This window comes from Cynoglossus semilaevis, chromosome 1 (genome assembly GCF_000523025.1).
Source record: "Cynoglossus semilaevis isolate Cse_v1.0 chromosome 1, Cse_v1.0, whole genome shotgun sequence".
NCBI lineage: Eukaryota > Metazoa > Chordata > Actinopteri > Pleuronectiformes > Cynoglossidae > Cynoglossus > Cynoglossus semilaevis.
In genome coordinates, this window is record NC_024307.1 from 19,081,378 (window position 1) to 19,102,340 (window position 20,963).

The following is a 20,963-nucleotide window of genomic DNA, read 5'->3' on the forward strand; positions in this document are numbered from 1 at the left end:
CTCTCTCTCTCTCTCTCTCTCACACACACACACCGCTCCCTGCGGGCCAGGGCGCGTGGGCTTTGTAATAACGAGCGGTTAATACCAGCACCACCTGCGATCATGTTACTGCCGCATTGACAGCTGTGCTACACAGAATGAGGCAGGATGCGGGCTTCCCTGTAGATGCACAAACACGCACGCACTCACGTGCACTTTACGGTAATTTCACAGCCGTCGGGAGGGAAAAAAAAAGATTGCCCTCACACAGAGGGCTATTTCACGCCGACAGATACGGCTAATGGTTGGGCGGTGAAGCTGTGAATGGCAGCGGTCTGATCACTGATCGTCGTTGGACGGACGAGGAGCCGCTGCAGAAGCCGCCGCTCAAACATCTTTCTTCTCCACGCCCTGCTGTCATCAGCGACACTGTTGTTTGTATTATTGACAACATTAGTAGCTGCCGAGCAGCACCATGACCCCACCAGCGTCGGCTGCAGCAACAGCGAGTGAAAGCAGCACTACTACTGTTTTTGAAGAAGACACCAGGGAGGAGGTAGTACTGTTGTTGTTGTCGTATCGTGCTCTCATGTCAGCATCAGTTATAGGTGCATGTGTGTGTATTTAAAATGAATGGATGTTGTATATACAGTATGTCCAGTGTTTACTGTAATGGACATCATCAAGTGATGATAAATGAGTTTTTAAATCTTATGTTATCTGATGTAACAAAACTATAATAATATCACTGGACTTAATTTGCCTTTTGTGATGCTGTAAGTAACGCAGCCCCTAGTGATTATTTCACAGAGAAACCCCCCCCCCTCCAGCAGAATGTAAATAGCAAACATCTAACAATGAAAAACAAACATCTTAACCTGAAACTAATTTCTTACTTGCTATACTGTATTCCTATTTACTACATCCTATTGTTTTTTACACACATTTATTTATTATTATTTACAATGGTTTTACCTATGAAATCCATTCATGAAACAGTGACTTCAAATCTGTACTGTACTTGTGCCCTAGTTCATCTGTCAAATTCAGTCCAGCTTCATTTAGGATAATGACTGTGCTACAGATGTCGCAGGCCGCAGCCTGACGTGACTGATCACCACTTCTGTTTGTGCTTTATTTTGGTTGAACAGCAACGACCACTGAAGCAGTCCCTGAGCAAGTCCCTGTGTCGGGAGAGTTTCTGGAAATGTCTGCTCTTGTCTGTTCTAATGTACGGCTGCATGGGAGCCATGGTGTGGTGTCATGTCACCAAGGTCACCCGCCTCACCTTTGACAGTGCCTTCAAAGGGAAGTCCATGATGTACCATGACACCCCGTGCTCTGACGGCTACATCTACATCCCTCTGGCCCTACTGGGCATGCTCTATTTGGTCTACCTGGTGGAGTGCTGGCACTGCCATGTGAAGAATGAGCTACAGCACAAGGTGGACGTGGAAGGCATCTCTGAGCGCATCCAGAGGATGCAGCAAGCCAAGCCCTGCATTTGGTGGAAGGCCATAAGCTACCACTATGTTCGACGAACACGCCAGGTCACACGCTACCGTAACGGGGACCCTTACACGAGTACCCAGGTGTACCACGAACGCGTCAACACCCATGTTGCAGAGGCCGAATTTGATTACAGCCACTGTGGAGTGAAGGATGTTTCCAAGCAGCTGCTGGGTCTGGAGAAGTCGGCCCTGACAAAGATGCGCTTCACCAAGTGTTTTAGTTTTGCCAATGTGGAGTCTGAGAATTCCTACCTCACACAGAGAGCAAGGTTTTTCACCGACAACGAGGGCCTCGATGACTACATGGAGGCAAGGGAGGGCATGCACCTGAAGAACATTGACCTCAAGGAGTACATCCTGGTGCTGTCTGACCCTGACCGTCCACCCTGGTACCTGTCCCACTACGTCTTCTGGTTTGCGTCGTTCCTCACCTTCTCCTGGCCTCTCAGAGTCTTCACTGAGTACCGCACCGCGTACCTTCACTATCGCGTAGAGAAGCTCTTTGGCCACGATTACCTCCCCGTGACGCCGTGCGATGAGCGGCCATATTGGCGCCGTATTCCACGAGTGAACACCATTGACAGTACTGAGCTGGAGTGGCACATTCGATCCAATCAGCAGCTGGTGCCCAGTTATTCAGAGGCCGGCCTAATGGACCTAGCCCAGTGTCCGTCCAGTTTCAGTGGCGTTCGTCAGAATTGTGAGCGTTGCCATCGTGCCATCAGCTGTTCCTCTGTGTTCTCCAGAAGTGCTCTCAGCATCTGCACTGGTGCCAGCTCCCGGATCCCCTTCAGCGGCAGCCGCTTCTCCCTGGCTCGCCGCTACGGATCCCAGCGGAGCTGCTTCTGGAGGAGTGGCAGTCTGGATGACCAAGAGAGTCCCAGTGAAAACACCCGCTGTTTATCGCAGCGCCTCAACACAGATGAGGAGGAACCTCCAGACTATGAAGATGCACTTTGCTACCCTGTGCTAATTGTTCACTGCAGCGAGAACTGTCACAGCCACAGGTCGTTCCACAGACACAGCTCCTGTGTGGAGACCTCTCTATGACTCTGTCTGTCACGGACAAAACTCAGTGGTATCTCTGTAGCATAAAAAAAAACTGATGGCGGGTGAAAACACATTTGAATTGGTGATGCACAGACTTATGCTGTTATTCTTTGTTGTGTGAAACGGTTGCCTAACGTCTGAATGTTTGGGTTGCACCAAAGCAATAGCAATAACTAATGAGAGTAATACAGTATGTGATGGTACTACTGTAGGACACAAAAGACACAAAACATCAGTTTGCTTCCAGTGAAACTCAAGACTGTTATACTGTATGTCATTGCCATAGCTTTTAGGATCTCATGTGTTCAGTCTGTATGAAACTGAAACTGCAGTTACCTCAGAAAACCTCAACACGGACCAGTGGGACTGCTAAAATGTCCAAATACCAAACCACAAGAATTGACCCTGAGCAACAAGGTCAAGCAATTTGGAATCAATTTTTTGTGTGGATTTCAAGTATTAAAATATATATTTGTATTGATAATTACAAAATAAATTCACCATACTCAATTAGAAAAAGAAAATGCATATAAACACAAGACTATATTGTATAGTTTTACTGTGACACAGTTTTAGTTTAATTTTGTCCCACACAAAATGACAGTGTTGTTGTTGTTTCTCTGCATGGTGGTTCGTTATGTGTAGTATGGTGGAAATGTTTTTTTATTATTATGTCTCAGCAAGCAAAATTACTATGTAACTTTGTTTACAGTCAACTGTTGACGCTATGTAGCAGTACCATACAGCGACATCTGTGTCCTTATAGAGATGATAGATCTGCCGAATCTTGGTCTTTTTTGAAAGAACAAATCTTAAGAGAATCTGATGAGAGTGGTGCTGAAGTTCAGTTTTTTAAAAACTTCTTCTATGCTGATTTTACCGTATAAACTTATAGGGTGACACAAGCCTGACGTACGGATGCTGGCATTTACTGAACACAGGGCTACCAGTTGAGTTACCTGAAAAAAAGCTCACTGAATAAAACATATGCTGGTTTATGTCTGCTATATCTACTATTACATATTCTTCTGTTATCAAAAGACAGCTGAAATATAGAGTTTGTGTGAAACAACAAACTGTCTGAGCCATATTTATTAATCTGCTTTAATTAGTTACAACACAGATTAACTCAGTATATGTAATACTGCTTCTTTTACTATTATTATTTTTTTCAATATTTAATAAACATGTAGATTATATATTAGTCCAACTGAACAGTCAGAATAGACCAGAAATGAACATCTGTGATGATGGATTGTCTCAACAAGTCGTCCTCCAGTGTTGTCCTGAGGTTTTGTCTGATGACATTTAGGATTGGCTCCCATCCCAGTAATCCCAATTTTTTTCAATTATCTTTTTTCAAAATAAATGTTTTATTTGCAAAATAAAACATTTTGAAAACCGTATTCTGTTGGTATTAGTCTGCAAGATCCATTACTTTAAAAAATAAAATCACTTGATTATCTTTAAATAAAGAAAGTAAATGGAAATGATCAGATTTTCTTTAAATAGTGTATAATATTAATTATTTCACTGTAGTCTGCTGCAGCCCAGGACTAAATGATCTATGGACCAGTCCCAGTCCACAGACCAGGAGTTCGGGACCCATTCTTTAAAGCAGCAGTCCCCAACGTTTTTGAATCAAGGACCGGTCGGCTGCTACTGAGTGGTACCGCAAACCAGTAATATATAATAATAATAATAATAATAACAATACGTTATTGTCGGCCGTTTTCATTGCCCGTGTGCTCTGCACGTTGTTGTTACTTATACTCCGTTGCAGCAGGTGGCAGCAAACGCACCTCAGCCAACAGGCAAAAAAACTCAAGAGCGGAAACGGCGAAGGAGGCTGCGTAAAAGGTTACTGCGTTGGTAAGTGGACAAAAAGTGTACGTTTAACTATATTATTAACGTTTCACCTTTGACACTTTGCAGTCCGTGAACTGCAGTGATAAACAGTAGATTGTTGTGAAGTGAGCTGCTTGAGTCCATTAGCTCACTGAGCTAAAGTGAAGTTCCTGTTTGTCGATGACTGCTGTCAGTCGGCTCTGCAGTGTTTACGATTTCTTCGGTAGAGCAAATCATTCTAGCACAATGTTGTTATTCTGGAGCCTACGGTATTTTCCTGTACAGCCCGTAAGTCCTATAATACCTTAAAACTGACGACTGCTGTGTACACTTGCTGCGGAGCTAAAACCTTAAGACTGACGACTGCTGTGTACACTTGCTGCGATGTAAACAATTAATTTCGGCGTATGCTGAAGGTTTAAACCTATAAATTGTGACACAAAAAATCAGGTAAAACCCTATAAAGGTAGGAAGAGACGAGACGGTAGAATAACTGAGAAGACACGAATCAAGGGCAAACTATAGTCACTGCTGGTGGTTCACTGGCAGATCACTTATCTGCCCTTGCACTCTGGGATGGGTCAAAGCCATCTGCAGCAAAAATAAACTGTTAATAAATAATGCCAGATCCCTGGAGAAACTTTGGGAATGTTTGACATTAACAAATACAGTCTGAAATTAGAACATCACAACTCCATAGAGCTGGGGGCCACTGCTGCCACTGTCATCTGTTCAATGGTGTTTCTTGTTTTCAATTTAAAAACTACATACTTTGTAATTTCTTCTTCTACTACTATTATGTTGCCTTCTTATTCTTTGTGTCTCCTACTCTTGAGTGCCACAGAATAAGGTAGCAGACCTTAGTCTTCCAGTTTACTTCAACAAGTTTTCCAAACAACTTTAATTTATTAATTTGCCCAGAATGAGATAATTAATTGGTAAGGTACGATCACTCATTGAAATACCTGTCTGTTCACTTGATTCTGGCCAACAACGTAAACATCAAAGAGGCTGGAGCTTTGGTAAGATTACCAGTGAGATGAAGTTCCGTTACTTCTGTCCAGGTGTAGTGAGAGATTTCAAACATGTATGACCAAAAACCCTTCCTGACATCTTGTGTTTTTCTAGCGACTGCTTAAAGGACTGCTATGCAGAATCTGGTGGTGCAGGCCCTGACCATGAGGCAGCTCGGGAGGCTGCACCACAGACAGCTGCTGGCTGCTGGATACGGACTAAGGGAGACCACATGGTGTCCCAGGACCATCCACACCCGACAGCTGTCCGGCTGTTTGGCATTTCCAGCAATAGGCTGCCACAGGTTGACTTTACACAACAGAGACCCCGTCAGAAGTTGGTCAGTTCATCATCTGAGGTTCAAGAGCAGCAAGAAGAAAGGTGCACGTAGGGCGTTACAGGAGGAGGAAGAGGAGGAGGAAGATGAAAGGGCGTTACAGGAGGAAGAGGAGGAGGAAGATGAAGACAAGGAAAAGGATCCAGAGGACAGTGATTATGAAGATGAGTTGCAAGAGGACCCAAATCTACCAAAGGATTATAAAGACTTGGAAAAATATGTGCAGTCTTTCCGCTACGATGTGATTTTTCGTGCTGGCCTGGACCTGTCACACAAGTGAGTTTGACTCCTATCTGCAAAGGCTGAAATGGACTTGTTTTTTTAATAGTTGTGCAAATATACTGTATATATATATATACATATACATATATATATATATTAGAGGTTAGCAGTTTAGAATGACAGTTAAGGTGGAACAGTTTGGAGATAAAGTGAGGAGAAATGGAGATGGTTTGGACAAATGTTGAGAAGAGATAGTAGAGATATCGGACAAAGGATGTTGGAGATGAGAGTTGACAGGAAAGAGGAGAGGAGGATGTCTCGAAACAGGACATGGAGATGGTTGGTGTCAAAGCAGAGGAGGCAGGGGATAGGGTGAGATGGAGACAGATGATCCACCATGTTAGCTCCTAAAGGGAACAGCTAGAAGAAGAAGAAGAAGAATCTAAAACCTGAAAATGACAAATGTTTACCCATGTGTTCCCCATCAAACCAAACATATTATTACTGTCAAGGGTAAAAAGATACTCGGTCATTTTAAATGTACTTTACAAATTTTGTACAAATAAGAGAACATGTTTTATGCCATAAAACCTGACAAATTTCACCTTTGGTCAACTGACAGTAACATGTGTTTCTACGGTGGAGATATTGGACAGTGGACCTCTATTAAATGTTGCCATAATCACCAGCAATCTTTTCATCCCATATGTATGAGCATTGTTTCTGATCTTTTGTGCAGAAAAATTGAAGACGCCTTTTATGGCAACAAACTCAGACTGAATGGACTGAGACTTATCAAGAAAAGTAAAACAGTAAGTGATACCTTGAAAAGTGTAACATATGCCTATATTTAAATATAACGTATCAAAGACGACTAAATCCTGCTACTCCATCTGTTCTCTAACCCATTTTATTCTTGTGGGGTTTTTTTAGGTGAAAATCGGGGACAAACTGGATATGGTGCTTTCAGAGAACCAATCAGACCACAAAGTTACTCTGATGAGAGTTGTCATCAGAAAAGTCTTTGAAGAGAAAAGTAACACAGAAAAGTACAAAGTTGCTCTAAGGCGCTGGAAATTCATAGAACTCTCTCAGGAAGAAGCCCTTAAACCCTGAACTTAAACAAGACAGACCGTGTTTCAGCGGCTCAGTTAAGTCACCTGTACAGAGATGTTATGCCTGTTAACATGACTGGCCTCACACCACCGTCATGCTGAATGGATTAGATCCAGTGGTTTCATGCAAATCAGACAATTGTCCGATGTTTTAACAAACATTTGTTGATCTGATCAATTAATGTTAGCTGTGGAAAGTCTAAATAAAAGTTGTTTTTTATATCAGTGGGTCTAAAAAAGGGTCAGTGTGTTTTTTTTCCAAAGAGGCCTTTGTCTTTTTACTTAGCTGGAAATATTACTACTAGTGCAGCGTAACATGAACAGGTTGGTTATTGCTCTTATGAACACTTCTTTTTAACCTTCCCCCCATCCTTTTACTGATTGAAAACTGGTATTCTTTTTAACCTTCCCATCCTTTTACTGATTGAAAACTGGTCTGCCACGAACAACTACAGTACGAAGTAATAAGTAATAAGTCCACATTATACTTTAAGAAAAGTATGACATTGACGAGTGGGGATCTGTAGTCCACATCATACTTTAAGAAAAGTATGACATTGACGAGCTGCCTATAATAAGTTTTCTCAGCTTATTATAAATGAATTTTTAATTTGACATTTCGTGTTAACACATCATAGATGTGATAGAGCCACTCGTGTCATTGATGATTAGGGTTTTATTAGAAAAGGTTTTCCATGAGCCATGGTGACATTAAATTACCTCTAGAATATAAACTTTGATTAGAAGTTTTAACACCAGCACATTGTTGTTAAAACTTGTGGCACAATGCTACATATGTGTAGTCAAAAATAGTGGAAATGCATACTGAAAAAATATAACCAAGTGTAACAGCCTCACAACGTTCTGTCAAAACGCACTGTGGTGCTTTGATGATAATTATAACAGATGAAATGTGTGACATCTTTGCATTTTTTGAATCATGTGCCAAGCTCTTAACTACACTTTTAATTATTGTTATCCTTGGGCACTAAAGAATCGGCAACAGCTACAGTGTAAGGCTACAACATTTTAAGTTTGTTACATAAGTGCTGAGATTTTTTTGGTTAAAAATATTAGTAAATTTCAGATCTTTCAAACATTAATAAGACTACATCAAGGGAATGGGTGTTCTTTTTAATAAGTGTGGTTGGATAAAGATGAAACACAGATTTGCCTACCATATATGTCACCAAGGCTATGCTAGTGTGCCATCGAACCTTCACTTAAAATAAAGATGCAAAGAAACAAATTTAGCCTCTTTGCAAAAGTCTTAACATTTCATATCTATGCCACCACAAGTCTTTAGCTTCGTTAGATTTCACATGGTTTATTAAGTAGTGACACAGTCAGTGCTGGGACCTGGTGCTAGCCTTGTAGAGAGCAAATATGGCAGCCATAAGTAAAACAAGGTAAATAACTTTTTAACCACTTCAGTAACATAATCAAGCGAAAAAAGCTACAACAAATTATGTTGGAATTACTGTGGTTGGAAACTGCACTAGCTGGAGAAAACCCACCCACACAAGAGGCTAACAACATGCTAACTCCAGACAGGAAGTCCAGGGAACGATCCATCGACTGGTGCTGTTAGGCAATTGTAGAAATCTTTGTTATTTGAACTTTAGAATCTCCAGTTTGGAGAATTTCAAATGTTCTAACTTTTAACTTGGAATTGTATATACGAGTGGCTCGTATCCAAATCCGGCCAACCGAACCATCCAATTTGGCCAATAACTGGATTCTAAAATTGTGAGGATCAAAGAGTAATACCCGTTATTTATGATCCAATTAAAAAAAAAAGATTTTTACTTAATTTTTTTTTAGTGAGTGGTCTCTGAGGTGTCTGTCCAGAAATATCTGGCTCTCCACCAAATATAGTTGGTGACCCCTGGTTTATGCATTTGCCCTTTGACTTAGTAAACCTATCCACACACAGTAGTACTGACAGATGAACAGTACCATACTTTGTAAAACAGGGCCCTCTATTGTTTCTTCTATTGTGTTACTTCTGTCAGCTGACAGCATAGCAGCGAGAAAGTCCCGATGTATGCACATGGACTGTCTGAAGCATTCATCAGTAGCGCTTTTTGACCTTTTAAACTATATTAACTCTGACCGATGTGATAAACGTGGTAACAGTCGTGGTAACTCCTGTGTCGCTGAATGTTTGCACCCAAGGAAAAGACACTAAAATATGGCAGGAACATATTCTGATTCTCAAACAATGAGCAGTGACCCAAAAAGGAGTTGCCAATACAGGGGATTCCTCGACTAATGTTAGATGATGTGACGGAACTCATATACTCTACCCAAGAGCCTGTGTCACAACACAGTGGTCACATCATAATCTAGGACATAAAAACACCAGGAGAGTCTGACTGACACCTGGGAGCCAGAATGAAGCTCAAAACGTTCCCAAAAACATCAACATCAACATTATTTTTTAACATTGTACGTTGGAATGAAGGAACAAGAATTTCTTAATAAATTTATGGGAGGTGGCACATAACCACACAACGCCGTAGGACAAGGATGTCGTAAACCGTGGACCGCCTGTATACTTCCATAGAAAAAGTGCTCATTTTTAAAAATAGCATTTCTCTGTCCCACCTATAATATAAGAGAGATGATGTGATCAGTTATTTTACCTTTTAATTGAGTTTTAATGTTGTCTAAATAATTAGCTTCAACTTATCTTACATTTATTAAAATGTATAACTCAAGTGGTGGTTTCAGTGGCTTTTGCTAAATGTAGATCTTAAGGCTAGTGCATTTGATATCCTACACATGAATTTAATTGGGTGAACTTTTTTTATTGCCTATATGTGATAGATATCAGCACTGACTGTGTGATGGTACTCACACAACCACACTTAAAAAAAAAAAACACCCCGCATTAGTCATCTAGTCTACAGCATCTGCTGCTGTAGTGACAAAGTATAAGAAAAGAACAAAAGAAACTAGTAACAGCCTGGCGTCACTCTGAAAAGACAGTGTGTAAGGTTTGAACAACGTCCTCTCAGCTCAGATAATGTGCAATTATTTCGATACACACAGACACAAAGACTTGCCTATATTATTGAACGTCTAGGTCACAGTGCTTGACCTCTTGGCCTTTTTAAGAATGTCACACTTCTTCCTATTAGGACGCCGACAGCGTTCGTCAATGCTGGGCACACATTCGTAGTGCCACACCTCTTCCATTTTATCCACAGGATACACGGCCTCCACGTAGTGACGGATGAGTCTGAGGCGCACGGGGTCCAGCTGCTTCTTGTTGCAGGCCCCCGAATGATTGTACTGCAACCGCAGGTTCTCCTGGGTGAAGAGTTCAGGAAAGAGACGCACCAGCAGGCGGGCAGCAAAATTACCCACAGAGAGACTCTGCTGGACGATTTCCCGTACCTCGTTATCTGAGAGAAGGTAGACCGACGGCACGGGGAAGTCTGGTTTACACACTGTCAACTCATCCAGAGGAATTCTGCAAAAGTCTTTGCTGCTTTTCTCAGGAGGTAAAGAGGGAATATCGAGATCCTCCCTGACATCTGGATTTAGCTGAGTCAGCTGACAAAACAAGTCCTGCTCCGACTCCGGGCCGTACACTTTGCGCTGCTGCAGGTACGACCTCCTCTGCTCGGTGTCCCGTCTTCTACACCTTTCGTCCAGTTTTCCCACAAACTCTAACATCCACACTCTGTTGTTCTTGGCCTGAGGATAGACCAACTGCACGTAATGACGGATTAGGTTCACCCGTACAGGGTCAAGCTGCTTTTTTCCAAGTGATCCGCTACAGTTGTACTGCTTTCTTATGTTCTCGTGGGTGAAGAGCTCAGGAAACATAAGCACCAGCAGCCGAGAGGCAAAATTCCCAATGGAGAGGGAACAGTCGTAGTTGTTCTTGAGCTGCTCCCTGGACAGAAGGTACTCCTGGGAAATGTGGAAGTCTGGCAGGGGAATGTCCAGACTGTCAAAATCCACGGGCGGCAACAGTGACTTTTTGGATTTGCGATTTCGTCTTTCGTAGTCCATCAACTCTGGCTCTTTACTAGGAGACACGTCTTCTGAAAGGCTGGCCAGGTCGCTGCCATCGTTGTTGATGTCATCAAGTACACTTTCATTTCCGTTACTGTGGGATCCCTCGAAGGCGTCCTCTATATGCTGGATGCAGACCTGTAACCAGCTGTCCTTAGGCACATCTGGGAAATTTGCCTCCATATACCTTCTTATTATGTCTATTTTGTCAGGGTCCAAAATCAGCTGCCCAGCTCGACTCAAACTGTTTGAGCTATCGGCCATTCTGCCTCCTTCAAACACCTCAGGGAAAAGTTGGTGCATAAGAAAAACTATAGAGTCCTCCGGGGAAGAGAAGTCGTCCACCTCGTCTGAGACTTGTGTACTAAAGTCAGTGTCCGTCGCAGACGGCAGCCTGCTCGGCTGAGTATCTGAAGTAACTTGCTCCTCCTTCCGCTGCTCATTGATGAAATGAAAAGTGTGAGGATGCTCAGTTTTAATAGCTGCACCAGTGAGTGTCTGTTTCCTGAGAGACTGAGAACTCTCCACGTCCCTCTGTGTCCAGAAGCGGTTGAAGAAGTCAATGATCTGCAGAAGACATTCTTCCTGCCAGATGCTGTTGCTCTTGACCACAGGGTAGCACACTTCCACATAGTTACGTATCAGCTGCAGATGCAGAGACTCCAGCACTCTCTTGCTGGCTGTGCATTTATGAGAGCATTCCCTGGCTTTAAACAGCTCTGGAAAGAGATGAACCAGCAGCCGACACCCTAGTTCTCCAGCATTGGACGTCTGCTCCATCAACTGATTCAGTTCGTCGCTGGTTAGAAGATATTCAGGAGGAGGCTGGAACTCCGTCACCAGCTCAGACGTTTTGACCTGCCGTTTTATTCGCATGACTTCAAGAGTCAACTGGTCCACTTTGCTGTGGAGCTGAGTCATACTGGAGCTGAGGGTGTTGAGAATGAAGAACATTTTCTCTATCAGGGGATAAAGGCTGGAGTTTATTGTTGATGAGTCTTGACCTGAACTCGCTGCGATGAGCAGGTCTTCCATCTGGACATTTTCCTCCAGAATTTGTGACTCAGAAGAGAAGATGCTGCTGCTGTGGTTGTGCTGGTTTGCAACGCGATGGCTGGTCTGCTGCTCCGGTGTCACAGGTGTGTTCCTCTTCTCTGAGATCCTGTGGGAGATGCTGAAGAGAGGCTTTTTGTAGGAAACTCTGTCAGTCTCATGGACACATTCTCTTCTCTCCCCCATTGTGGTGAGGCACAGTGGCTCATGTCTGCTGCTCACATCTATCAGTCGCCTCTTCATCTGCATAGAAACAACATTTACAGTGAAAGTGAACTATTGTGACACAGCTCACCACTGCACACAACCAAATGTGACCTCTGTTTTTAACCCATCACCACAGTGAACAGTGGCAGCTTTAAGAACCAGGGAGCAGTGAGTGGGGACGGAGCCATGCTCAGACACACCTTGGCAGCTGGTGGACTCAAACCTGGAACCCTCTGGACCCAAGACCACTTCCTTAACCACTAAGCCACCACTGCCCCCATTTCTAATATTTATTTATTTAAAAATAAAATGATAATAATATAACATTAACACAAATATTACAATGGAGTCATTAATGATTTGCAAATCCTTTAAAGCCTGCAGTATATATAAAAAAAGAAAGCAGATGTAGCACAATCCAATTTGCAAATCCTTTGAAGCCTGCAGTATATATAAAGAAAGAAAGCAGATGTAGCACAATCCAATGTAAACAAAACCATCTTCCATGTACAGCGCTTGCATGATGAGGTATTCCGCTCGTCAACAAGCTCCCATACGATATATGTTTTAACGCTGTACGTTGGAATGATGGAACAAGACTTCTTAATACATTTATGGGAGATGGGGACCTAACCACAAAACGCTGTAAGTTGAGGACATTGTAAACTGGGGACCTCCTGTATACAACAGTTAATATATTTAGATATTTTAGTAAAGATACACTTGGTGTCTGTCTCTGTTACTACTGTACAGTTATTAAAAATCAAACAAGGCATCGAGGCTTTTTGCTGCTGATTTTCTACACACGCAGTAGAAAGATCGGTGTCATCAGTCAGAAATGGCCACTAGAATGTATACGCTAAATCTTTATGATGTAAAGACAATTTGAAGCCATTTCATGTGAGACATGTGTTGAGGTGAACTTACGTCACCACAGACTCTGGCTCTCTTGCTGCAGGTAGACTGGCTTGCATCAGTCTCCACCTCCGCTGAGGTCCTTTTGCTGGTTCCACAGGCCTCAGGACGTCTTCCTCCACTCTCCTCAGACTGATTACAAATAACATGGTCCTCTGTCTCCTTTTTAATGTCCCAGACATGCTCGTCCTCTGCAGATAATCAGAGATTCACCAGTTACTTGTGTAATCAATTGTCACATGATCAGACTTTCCCTATTTTCTCCCACGCCACTTTTTTCCCTTTTAAAAATATCCCTGACCCAAATACGTCTGTGTTCCTTTGTCTATTGTTACAGATGCAAAGTCAAAGATTAAAGAACTTGCCTTTTTCAAGCATTGCTTCACATGAAACGTCCCCATGCTCACTGAAATTCATAGCCTAGAAAGGAAAGATTTACAAAAATGTATTATATTAATTTTATCATATAAAATTACCTTGTTTATATTCACTCAAAGATGTTGACAAGCTGTATCTGAGTTTTCTGATTCAATCTGTTCAAAGTGTGAAATCTTTAGTCCGTTTTTTTAAAAAGACAACTTCTCTATAACTAAAATTTACAAAATATATAATTTATATTTATTTTTGAAGTTGTTGAACTGAGGAGTGAGTACAGTTTGTGGCAAATGTTCCATAACTATGTGATGAGAATAAACATTGTATAAATAATAATAATAGTAAAATAAACATCAACAGTTACAAATTATTTTCTGCTATAAAATTGTCAATAAATCTAAAAGATCAACTTCAGTTTAAATTTCCAGTTACTAGGTTTTAGAGATTATTATACACATAGTTATAAGTTACAGTACTATGTGTACTGGCTCAACAGACACGGTAGCATTTGTTACACCATCTATTGTGACCAATGGTACTTTTGAGGGAAGATGACAAAGTTAGTTTGTTGGCTAAAAACTTTAAAAATAAAGTACACGACCATTGTACTTTTACTTTGCATGTAGGTAAAAAGAAATATCTCTGCTGTATTTTTTACTTTAGACACAGTACGTGGAATATCGAATATCGTTGTTCCTCACCGTTTAAAGGTTTGTGGAGACATAAACATCGAGTGTTAAAGTTAGCAGCTATTACGGACTACGAACAGAAAAGTGATGCAACTGCAACTGGACACTGGATCACATGGACACGTCTATCACAACAGCTACTGTGGAGAACACACACGACCCGTGGGGACATTAGGACATACTGTAAGGACAGAGTGGACACGGGCAGATGATGGAGAAGTGCCACAACTCTGCCTCCTCTCTGAGCAGCCACTTCCTCATTCTTTCGAGCACGGACCCAAACATCAGAGTGCGTTAACAAGTTTCGCGCACACTCGGCGTTTCATGACGAAAACAACAACATTAGCCGCTTCGTACGGTAGCGCAGTATTTTGTGCGTGAACTGTAATGACGCGGCTGTGTTTGCGTGGACACAGCCTCCCTCCTCCTTTCTAACGGGTGGTGAATTAACGGTTAAAACCGGAGCTCACCGTCACCAGTCCATGAAAACCCCCGGTGTTAGAATCGACTCGGAGGACATGTCCGCAGCCACACTGGGGGCTTCATTTAAAACGAAAGTCGTCTTCTTTTTCTGCTTGTTGACATTTTTTCTCGTTGGGCTTATTGTGCTTTCTCGCGTGACGTGACCACGAAGCTTGAGCTGCTGTGTCACTTCCGCACAGCTGAGGGGCCAGAGGTAGGGAAGGGGCGGGGGATGAAGTCCACTTACTTCCACTGGAGACGTTTTTTTGTGTGTTTTAGCCTTTAATTCACAGGTGTCCCCAAGAACTCTTCAAACACCATCCAGATTATTTCGGTAAAATCAAGTTAAATATCCTGAACATATTATATTATATTTTATTATATTATATTACATTATATTACATTATATTATATTATATTATATTATATTATATTATATTATATTATATTTCAGTTTCCGTCAGTTATAGTATATTTTACACTGATTTCTCATTTCAGTTGTGAAATAGAACAGTGTAAGTAACGTACAAAGGACGTGACAAATCAAGCAAGAAAAAAAAGGAACGGAAATACGAACAAGAGACTGCACTGAAATAACAGCATGAGCAAAAATGTTTACATGGATTTAGTCGAAACGTCAAGGGGACTGTTTCAGGGTACGTACTTCCAAAACTACAGGACCACCATACGGGCAATGTCGCCCTCAAGTGGATTCTGTAATAATTACAGAATGGTCCCTTAAAATGTTCGCAGTCTTCTCGACATTGATTGATTCTAAATGGAAAGTAAACGTCATCAAAATAAACGCAGTTGTACAGTATATACATACCGCAAATCTCACGGTTCGTTGTATTTTGTAAACCTTTATGAGCAAAAATATTCTGGAAATTAAATTCTGCTGCTCCAAGATCGTAGGACTGACGAAGTATGTGTTTCTGTAGAATACCATTAAACATTCCTGTCATTTAAATCTAGTTTAATCAAAAGCACGTTAAAACATGCGTATCTAATAAAGAACAATTTAATCTGTGTGTACAGATATTTGCTATTAAGTCAAATTTTTTAATGTACTCAAATTGCACTTGTGCAACAATACTTGGTGTAATATGACCTTATCAGCCCAGAGATCAGAGATAAAAACGTCCAGTAATGAATGTTTATGACTTCCTTAATGGAGAAATGAAAGGAAATAACTGGTGTGATGATTAACAGCAGTAAGAGTGCTGCAGTGAGAGATGTGTGATTTGTAGTTGCGCCACTGTACAGCCACACTACTCACAGAGTGAATATAAAAATGTCTACACACAGTGAAATGTGACTGTATTTTGGGGTTCGTCAAAGAATGAAAGCAAAATAATTATTTCAAGAAGTTTTTTTTTCTCCATAAAGTGCATATTTCAGTATCAGCTTTATTATTTGTTAAACACACGACTTTCATTACGCTCTTTACACGTGGTGAACATGTACAGACGAGTGTTACCCTTATCTTGTTTGAGCCATGGCACATATGTTACTTCAGAAAAAAAAAAATCCCACAATGCAGCACTAAACAAAAATACCACACAAAGTATTTGTAATAAAACAAAATGGTCTTCTAGTTTCGATGTATTCACAATTGACTTAGTACTGTAAATACTTACTGAGTAGTGTGAGTGAAGATGAATGGAATTCTTAAAGGAGAATTAAGGAAAATGCAAGGGTACAGATGAAGTAAATGTTGTGAAAAGATCGCAAACATGTAGTAAACAGAAAGAGGTAAAAAGTTATGGAGTGAAAAGGCGCGACTGGTCCGAACACAGTTCTGGTGTGAGACAGAAATGGGCAAGATCAGCACAACTGCCCATTCCTAATAACAAAGGTAATATGTACAACTGCAGTAACCACAGAGGTATGAAGTACATCAGCCATGAAAATATAGTAAGTAGGGTTTGCAGCCAGGCACGGCTGAGAGGTTTCAGCATGTGCAACAGGTTGGATTGATGCAAATGAAATGTTTTATTACTTTTACAACAGATGACAGTGTCATCTGCAAACATCATGATCCATGGAGCCTCCTGACCTCATCTGTCAACCTGGCCATTAGATTAGCATAGCAAACAAAATTTGATCCCAGATACAACCCCACCCCTACCTCAAACCCATCAGTCAATCTGACAACACATCTAACTACCATCTCCCTGGCCTCATACATGTCTTGCACAGCCCTCATATACTTCTCTGCCACTCCCGAGTGTCTCATGCAGTACAACAATAAAAAAAGATGTAGGAAACGTGAACAGGTTTTTAAATACAGCACAGTGAAGATGAGCTAAATAATACTTGTGGGGGACTTAACAATAGTCTACCAAAGGGGGTGCTGCAGAAGAAGTTCACAAACTATTGCTTCAAAGGGTGCTATCAAAAGAAGAATACTGTGTTTATCTACACCTAAAAGACACGGATTTAATAAATAATACCAGCAATAATTTGACACCTTGATGTAACAAAGTACACTTTTTATAGAAATGATTTTGGCGTTGAAGATCAGGGGATTTATAAATGAATTTTTCAGGTCAAATTAATGATAAACTTGATCTTAGGATGGTGTTATTGTAAGGAATAATATATTTTATAGTATATTTGTAGTATAGTCAGGGTTTTATTTAGATCCTGGCACCTTAGCTATGTAGAGTACTTAGATGAGTCAGTACTTCACCACTTTCAGTTAGTCTGTGATGATGAGGAGCTCTCACAGGGGCACAACTCTGTCTTAATCGCTGACTTTTTCGTGCAGGGAGCATTCCTTCTCCTGCCACCAATGTGTCAGCCCGGCGATGACACAACAAGACACTGTGTGGCTGCCGTTGCTCTCATTACTCCTCTAATGAGCTGTCTGCCTAACAGTCTGATCTGTCAGTCAATGAAGCGCAGATGCCCCGTGCAGGGGCTGAGGGTCAGCCGGGCACGGATCGCGACAAGGAGCCAGTGTGTGGTACTTAACACCATGACGAGCTCGTTAAAGTGTCATTTTTGCCCAATATGCTCATTTGTGTCAGGGGAGCCAATCAGCTATACTGTTCCGTCTCAACAGAATGACTCTCATCCATCACCATCAGCTATATGATGATATTAGCAGGTGTTTACTGAGAGGCCGCTGATAGGAAGACTAATGGAGATTGTTGAATTACAGCACACTCAAGTTTGTCCTGTCATTTATACACAGGCTGTTACCTAGCAGGGGAACTGGAGCCACAGCCTGCACTGCATGTAAAAGATTACAAACAGTAAGGAGATACTGAAGAGGGGAAAACCACTGCAACTGTTTTATCACATTGTCTAATCACAAAGAATGAATATAGGTTAAAACATTTTAACTGGTTTTGTGGCGTGACTGTATCTTTGTAGCCTTATCTACAAATCAAACATACAATTACTGTCAATAACTAAACTGATTTAAAACAACAGCCCAACTGTATTTGTGTAGTTTTATAAAACACAGGGGCTTCTCCACCTATGTTGGAGTTCTGTTCCCGTAGGTCAGAACTCTCATACTGTACATCAGTATGTAGGTCAGAACTCTCATACTCTACATCAGTACCTGTCACTCACCTAACACAGTGGTGACATCATAGTCTAGGACATAAAAACATCAGAAGAGTCTGACTGACACCTGGGAGTCAGAACGAAGGGCAAAAAGTTCCCAAAAAAACAACACAAATGAAAGTGAATGTAGAACAATCCAATGTATACGGTACAACCGACAAGTACAAAGGAACTAGTTGTTGGCGAGTTTCAATGGCGGAATGATGCAACAACACTTTCTTAATAATTTATAGCAGATGGCATCGTAACCCTGGAATGCTGTAGCTCGAGGACGTCTTAAACCGAGGACCCATATAGTCACAGTTTTGCCAAATGTTTCTTTTATAACACAGAGAGACATTTACTGTGCAGGATATGAAACTGTTGGAACTTTGTTCATGTCATATTGAAATGACTAATGTTTGGAATCATACTGTATGACCTCAGCACCTAAACGACTTTACACAACAGTGGATCGAGTTTATATGTGAATAAAAGGTGCTGTGCTGTACTATAGTTGAGCCACGGCTCAGCTTCTGTCCCTGTTTAATCCTATTAACTTTCAGCGTAACTTTCCGTGCGTCTCTACACTGTGAGGATAAATATTTCATGAAGAGCCCGAGGCTTTTCCCTGGCACACGCTGTTCCTCTGTGTTCTCAGGAAGACCGGGCAGCGGAGAGAGTGGACGATGTCCAGTCACACTGTAGGTCTGCTCTACCTCTGTCACTGCAGCCTCACTGGCACCGTTACTTTGAGACAGGTGACTTAATGTTCATAGAACACTAGAGAACAAGACTGAATGTTCTTTATCATCATCATCATCATCATCTCCCTTCTGTGAATCTGTGCCCTAAAATGTAACTGTACTCCAACTGCATCTACAGAAGAAAGTATCACTGGCATACCCCATGTAGAAGTAACAGTATAAAGACCAAACCCCGTTAAAGAAAAGATAATAATAAATAAAATAAAATAAAATGTCTTCCTCCTAATAATACTAAATACTTTTCTAGGAGACTTATACTTCATTGCATAACAGTTTTGACAAACTATGGTGATGGAAACATAAGAAAACTGGAAGGAAAGCCATCCTTTAGTTTGATCGTTCAACTGTTATATGATGTGTTCGTCAATGTGTGACAGGCAGAGCAATAAATCCTCTTCTGCTAGGTGGCAGCAGATGGCTATGGAAACTAAAAGAAAATCAGCGCTGTTAAAGAAGATGTTTGTGTGTCTTTCTTCAATTCCTGCCAGTATATCAATGTTATCTTTAACTAAACAGGCTGAGATTTGAGTCATTTATGAGGTCATTTAAACTGGAAGATTATTATATTTCATTACATATACTTCATTGTAAGATTTCTGTTGGGTGGTGTGCTGTGGGGTTTTTCCTGATGATATACAGTACATTTGCCGTGGCTCAAAAAAGGTTAAGAAAACACTGCACTCCAGCCTGGGGGAGGGTTGGGTTGACTGACAAAATAAAAAAAAAATTAAATTAAATTAAACTTAAATTTTGACAGTTCACACTTTTATTTCTTTCACAATCAGTGACATCATCACAACACAACAAGGTCAGTAAATAGCCATTTAACAGCAAAATAGGTCACACATCACACAGTTTATATTCAAAAATGATTCACATTTGACTGTTTTTTTAAGTATATATAAAAATGACATGGTCAGTGTGATAAAAGCAAGTCAGGATAGCAGGGTTAAAAAGTACAGCATGTGGATTCCGACTTAAAGCAAATAAAGTCGGGAACGGAACTCCTGTCTTCATTCGTGTACCACAATGTTTTATTCAGAGAAGAAAAGACGAGAACTGTTGGTACTGATGGAACCCGACTTTATGACTTTTTCTTGTATCTCTGTCACTGACTGGAGAACCCAGGTGTTTCAGCTGCTTTTGAGCAATCAGTAACTTTGAACATTGAACATTAAACATTGTTACTGTTCCTGTCCACGTCAACATCAGTACCACGTCTTAAGTCCAGTCCCTGTAGGGAGAGTTCTGAGTGCCCCTATGTTTCCACCACTGTGTCCTTCACTTGTGGTCACGATGTGACAGACAGCTGCCAGTGGTGGCCTGGTTTCACACCTTAGCTGCCCCACCGCCCCCCTCCACAGACAGCAGCCTGGGAAACCACAGGCCACCAGGCTGGCGCCTGCCTGTATGCCTTAGAGCAGGGCAGCCGGCCCAATCAATACCTCTGCATTTCCTGTCCATTTGCTCAGGTCTCTTCATTAATAATTACTGCTTGGCGGAGCTTCAATGTGCATGCTGGCAGGGCCAAGGGGAGAGGCTGTGTGACCTTTTCCCGCCCCGGGGTGGACTAGGATCTCATATACAGACTTTAGGACAAACAAAAGAAGCTAATACACACAACATCACTCCTGGGTCGTTTCTCTGTGGAAACACACTCACGGCCTGTCAATCACAAACACTGAATTGCAGCTGTCTTTAAGACTGTATTTCAGGTTTTGTTGTTTTTGATTTTCATTTTACAAACTCGAATAAATCCAGTGACTACAGTGTTCACATCACTTCACATGTGCAGCAGTTGCAAGGACCCCCCCCCCCCCCCCCCC

At 41.5% G+C, this 20,963-nt stretch overlaps 3 protein-coding genes across 9 annotated transcripts; 2 read left to right on the forward strand and 1 right to left on the reverse strand.

Annotated features, from left to right (window-relative positions):
• Positions 1-11: 11 nt before the first annotated feature.
• tmem151bb (transmembrane protein 151Bb) lies at positions 12-3,736 on the forward strand. Its single transcript, XM_008316859.3, has 2 exons — positions 12-535; positions 1,131-3,736. The coding sequence occupies exons 1-2, from the start codon at positions 455-457 to the stop codon at positions 2,538-2,540; spliced, it is 1,491 nt and encodes a 496-aa protein (XP_008315081.1). The 5' UTR covers positions 12-454; the 3' UTR covers positions 2,541-3,736.
• A 566-nt stretch (positions 3,737-4,302) lies between these two features.
• On the forward strand, positions 4,303-7,315 carry mtres1 (mitochondrial transcription rescue factor 1). 5 transcript variants are annotated; one of them, XM_017031829.2, is made up of 5 exons: positions 4,303-4,412; positions 5,517-5,825; positions 5,862-6,015; positions 6,701-6,773; positions 6,895-7,315. In XM_017031829.2, exons 2-5 carry the CDS (start codon positions 5,537-5,539, stop codon positions 7,075-7,077), a joined length of 699 nt encoding a protein of 232 aa, XP_016887318.1. In that variant the 5' UTR covers positions 4,303-4,412; positions 5,517-5,536; the 3' UTR covers positions 7,078-7,315. The 5 variants fall into 5 exon arrangements, with proteins under 5 accessions (XP_016887318.1, XP_024917392.1, XP_008315094.1 ...); XM_025061624.1 differs by having other exon boundaries at positions 5,517-5,821; positions 5,852-6,015; XM_008316872.3 differs by having other exon boundaries at positions 5,517-6,015.
• Positions 7,316-7,737: 422 nt separating this feature from the next.
• Positions 7,738-15,140, reverse strand: bend3 (BEN domain containing 3). Of its 3 annotated transcripts, none has more exons than XM_008316883.3 (4): positions 14,818-15,140; positions 13,649-13,703; positions 13,296-13,474; positions 7,738-12,404 (listed from the first exon to the last, which is right to left on the reverse strand). In XM_008316883.3, the coding sequence occupies exons 2-4, from the start codon at positions 13,698-13,700 to the stop codon at positions 10,164-10,166; spliced, it is 2,472 nt and encodes an 823-aa protein (XP_008315105.1). In that variant the 5' UTR covers positions 13,701-13,703; positions 14,818-15,140; the 3' UTR covers positions 7,738-10,163. The 3 variants fall into 3 exon arrangements, with proteins under 3 accessions (XP_008315105.1, XP_008315121.1, XP_008315114.1); XM_008316899.3 differs by lacking the exon at positions 14,818-15,140 and adding an exon at positions 14,530-14,811; XM_008316892.3 differs by lacking the exon at positions 14,818-15,140 and adding an exon at positions 14,360-14,517.
• Positions 15,141-20,963: the final 5,823 nt, after the last annotated feature.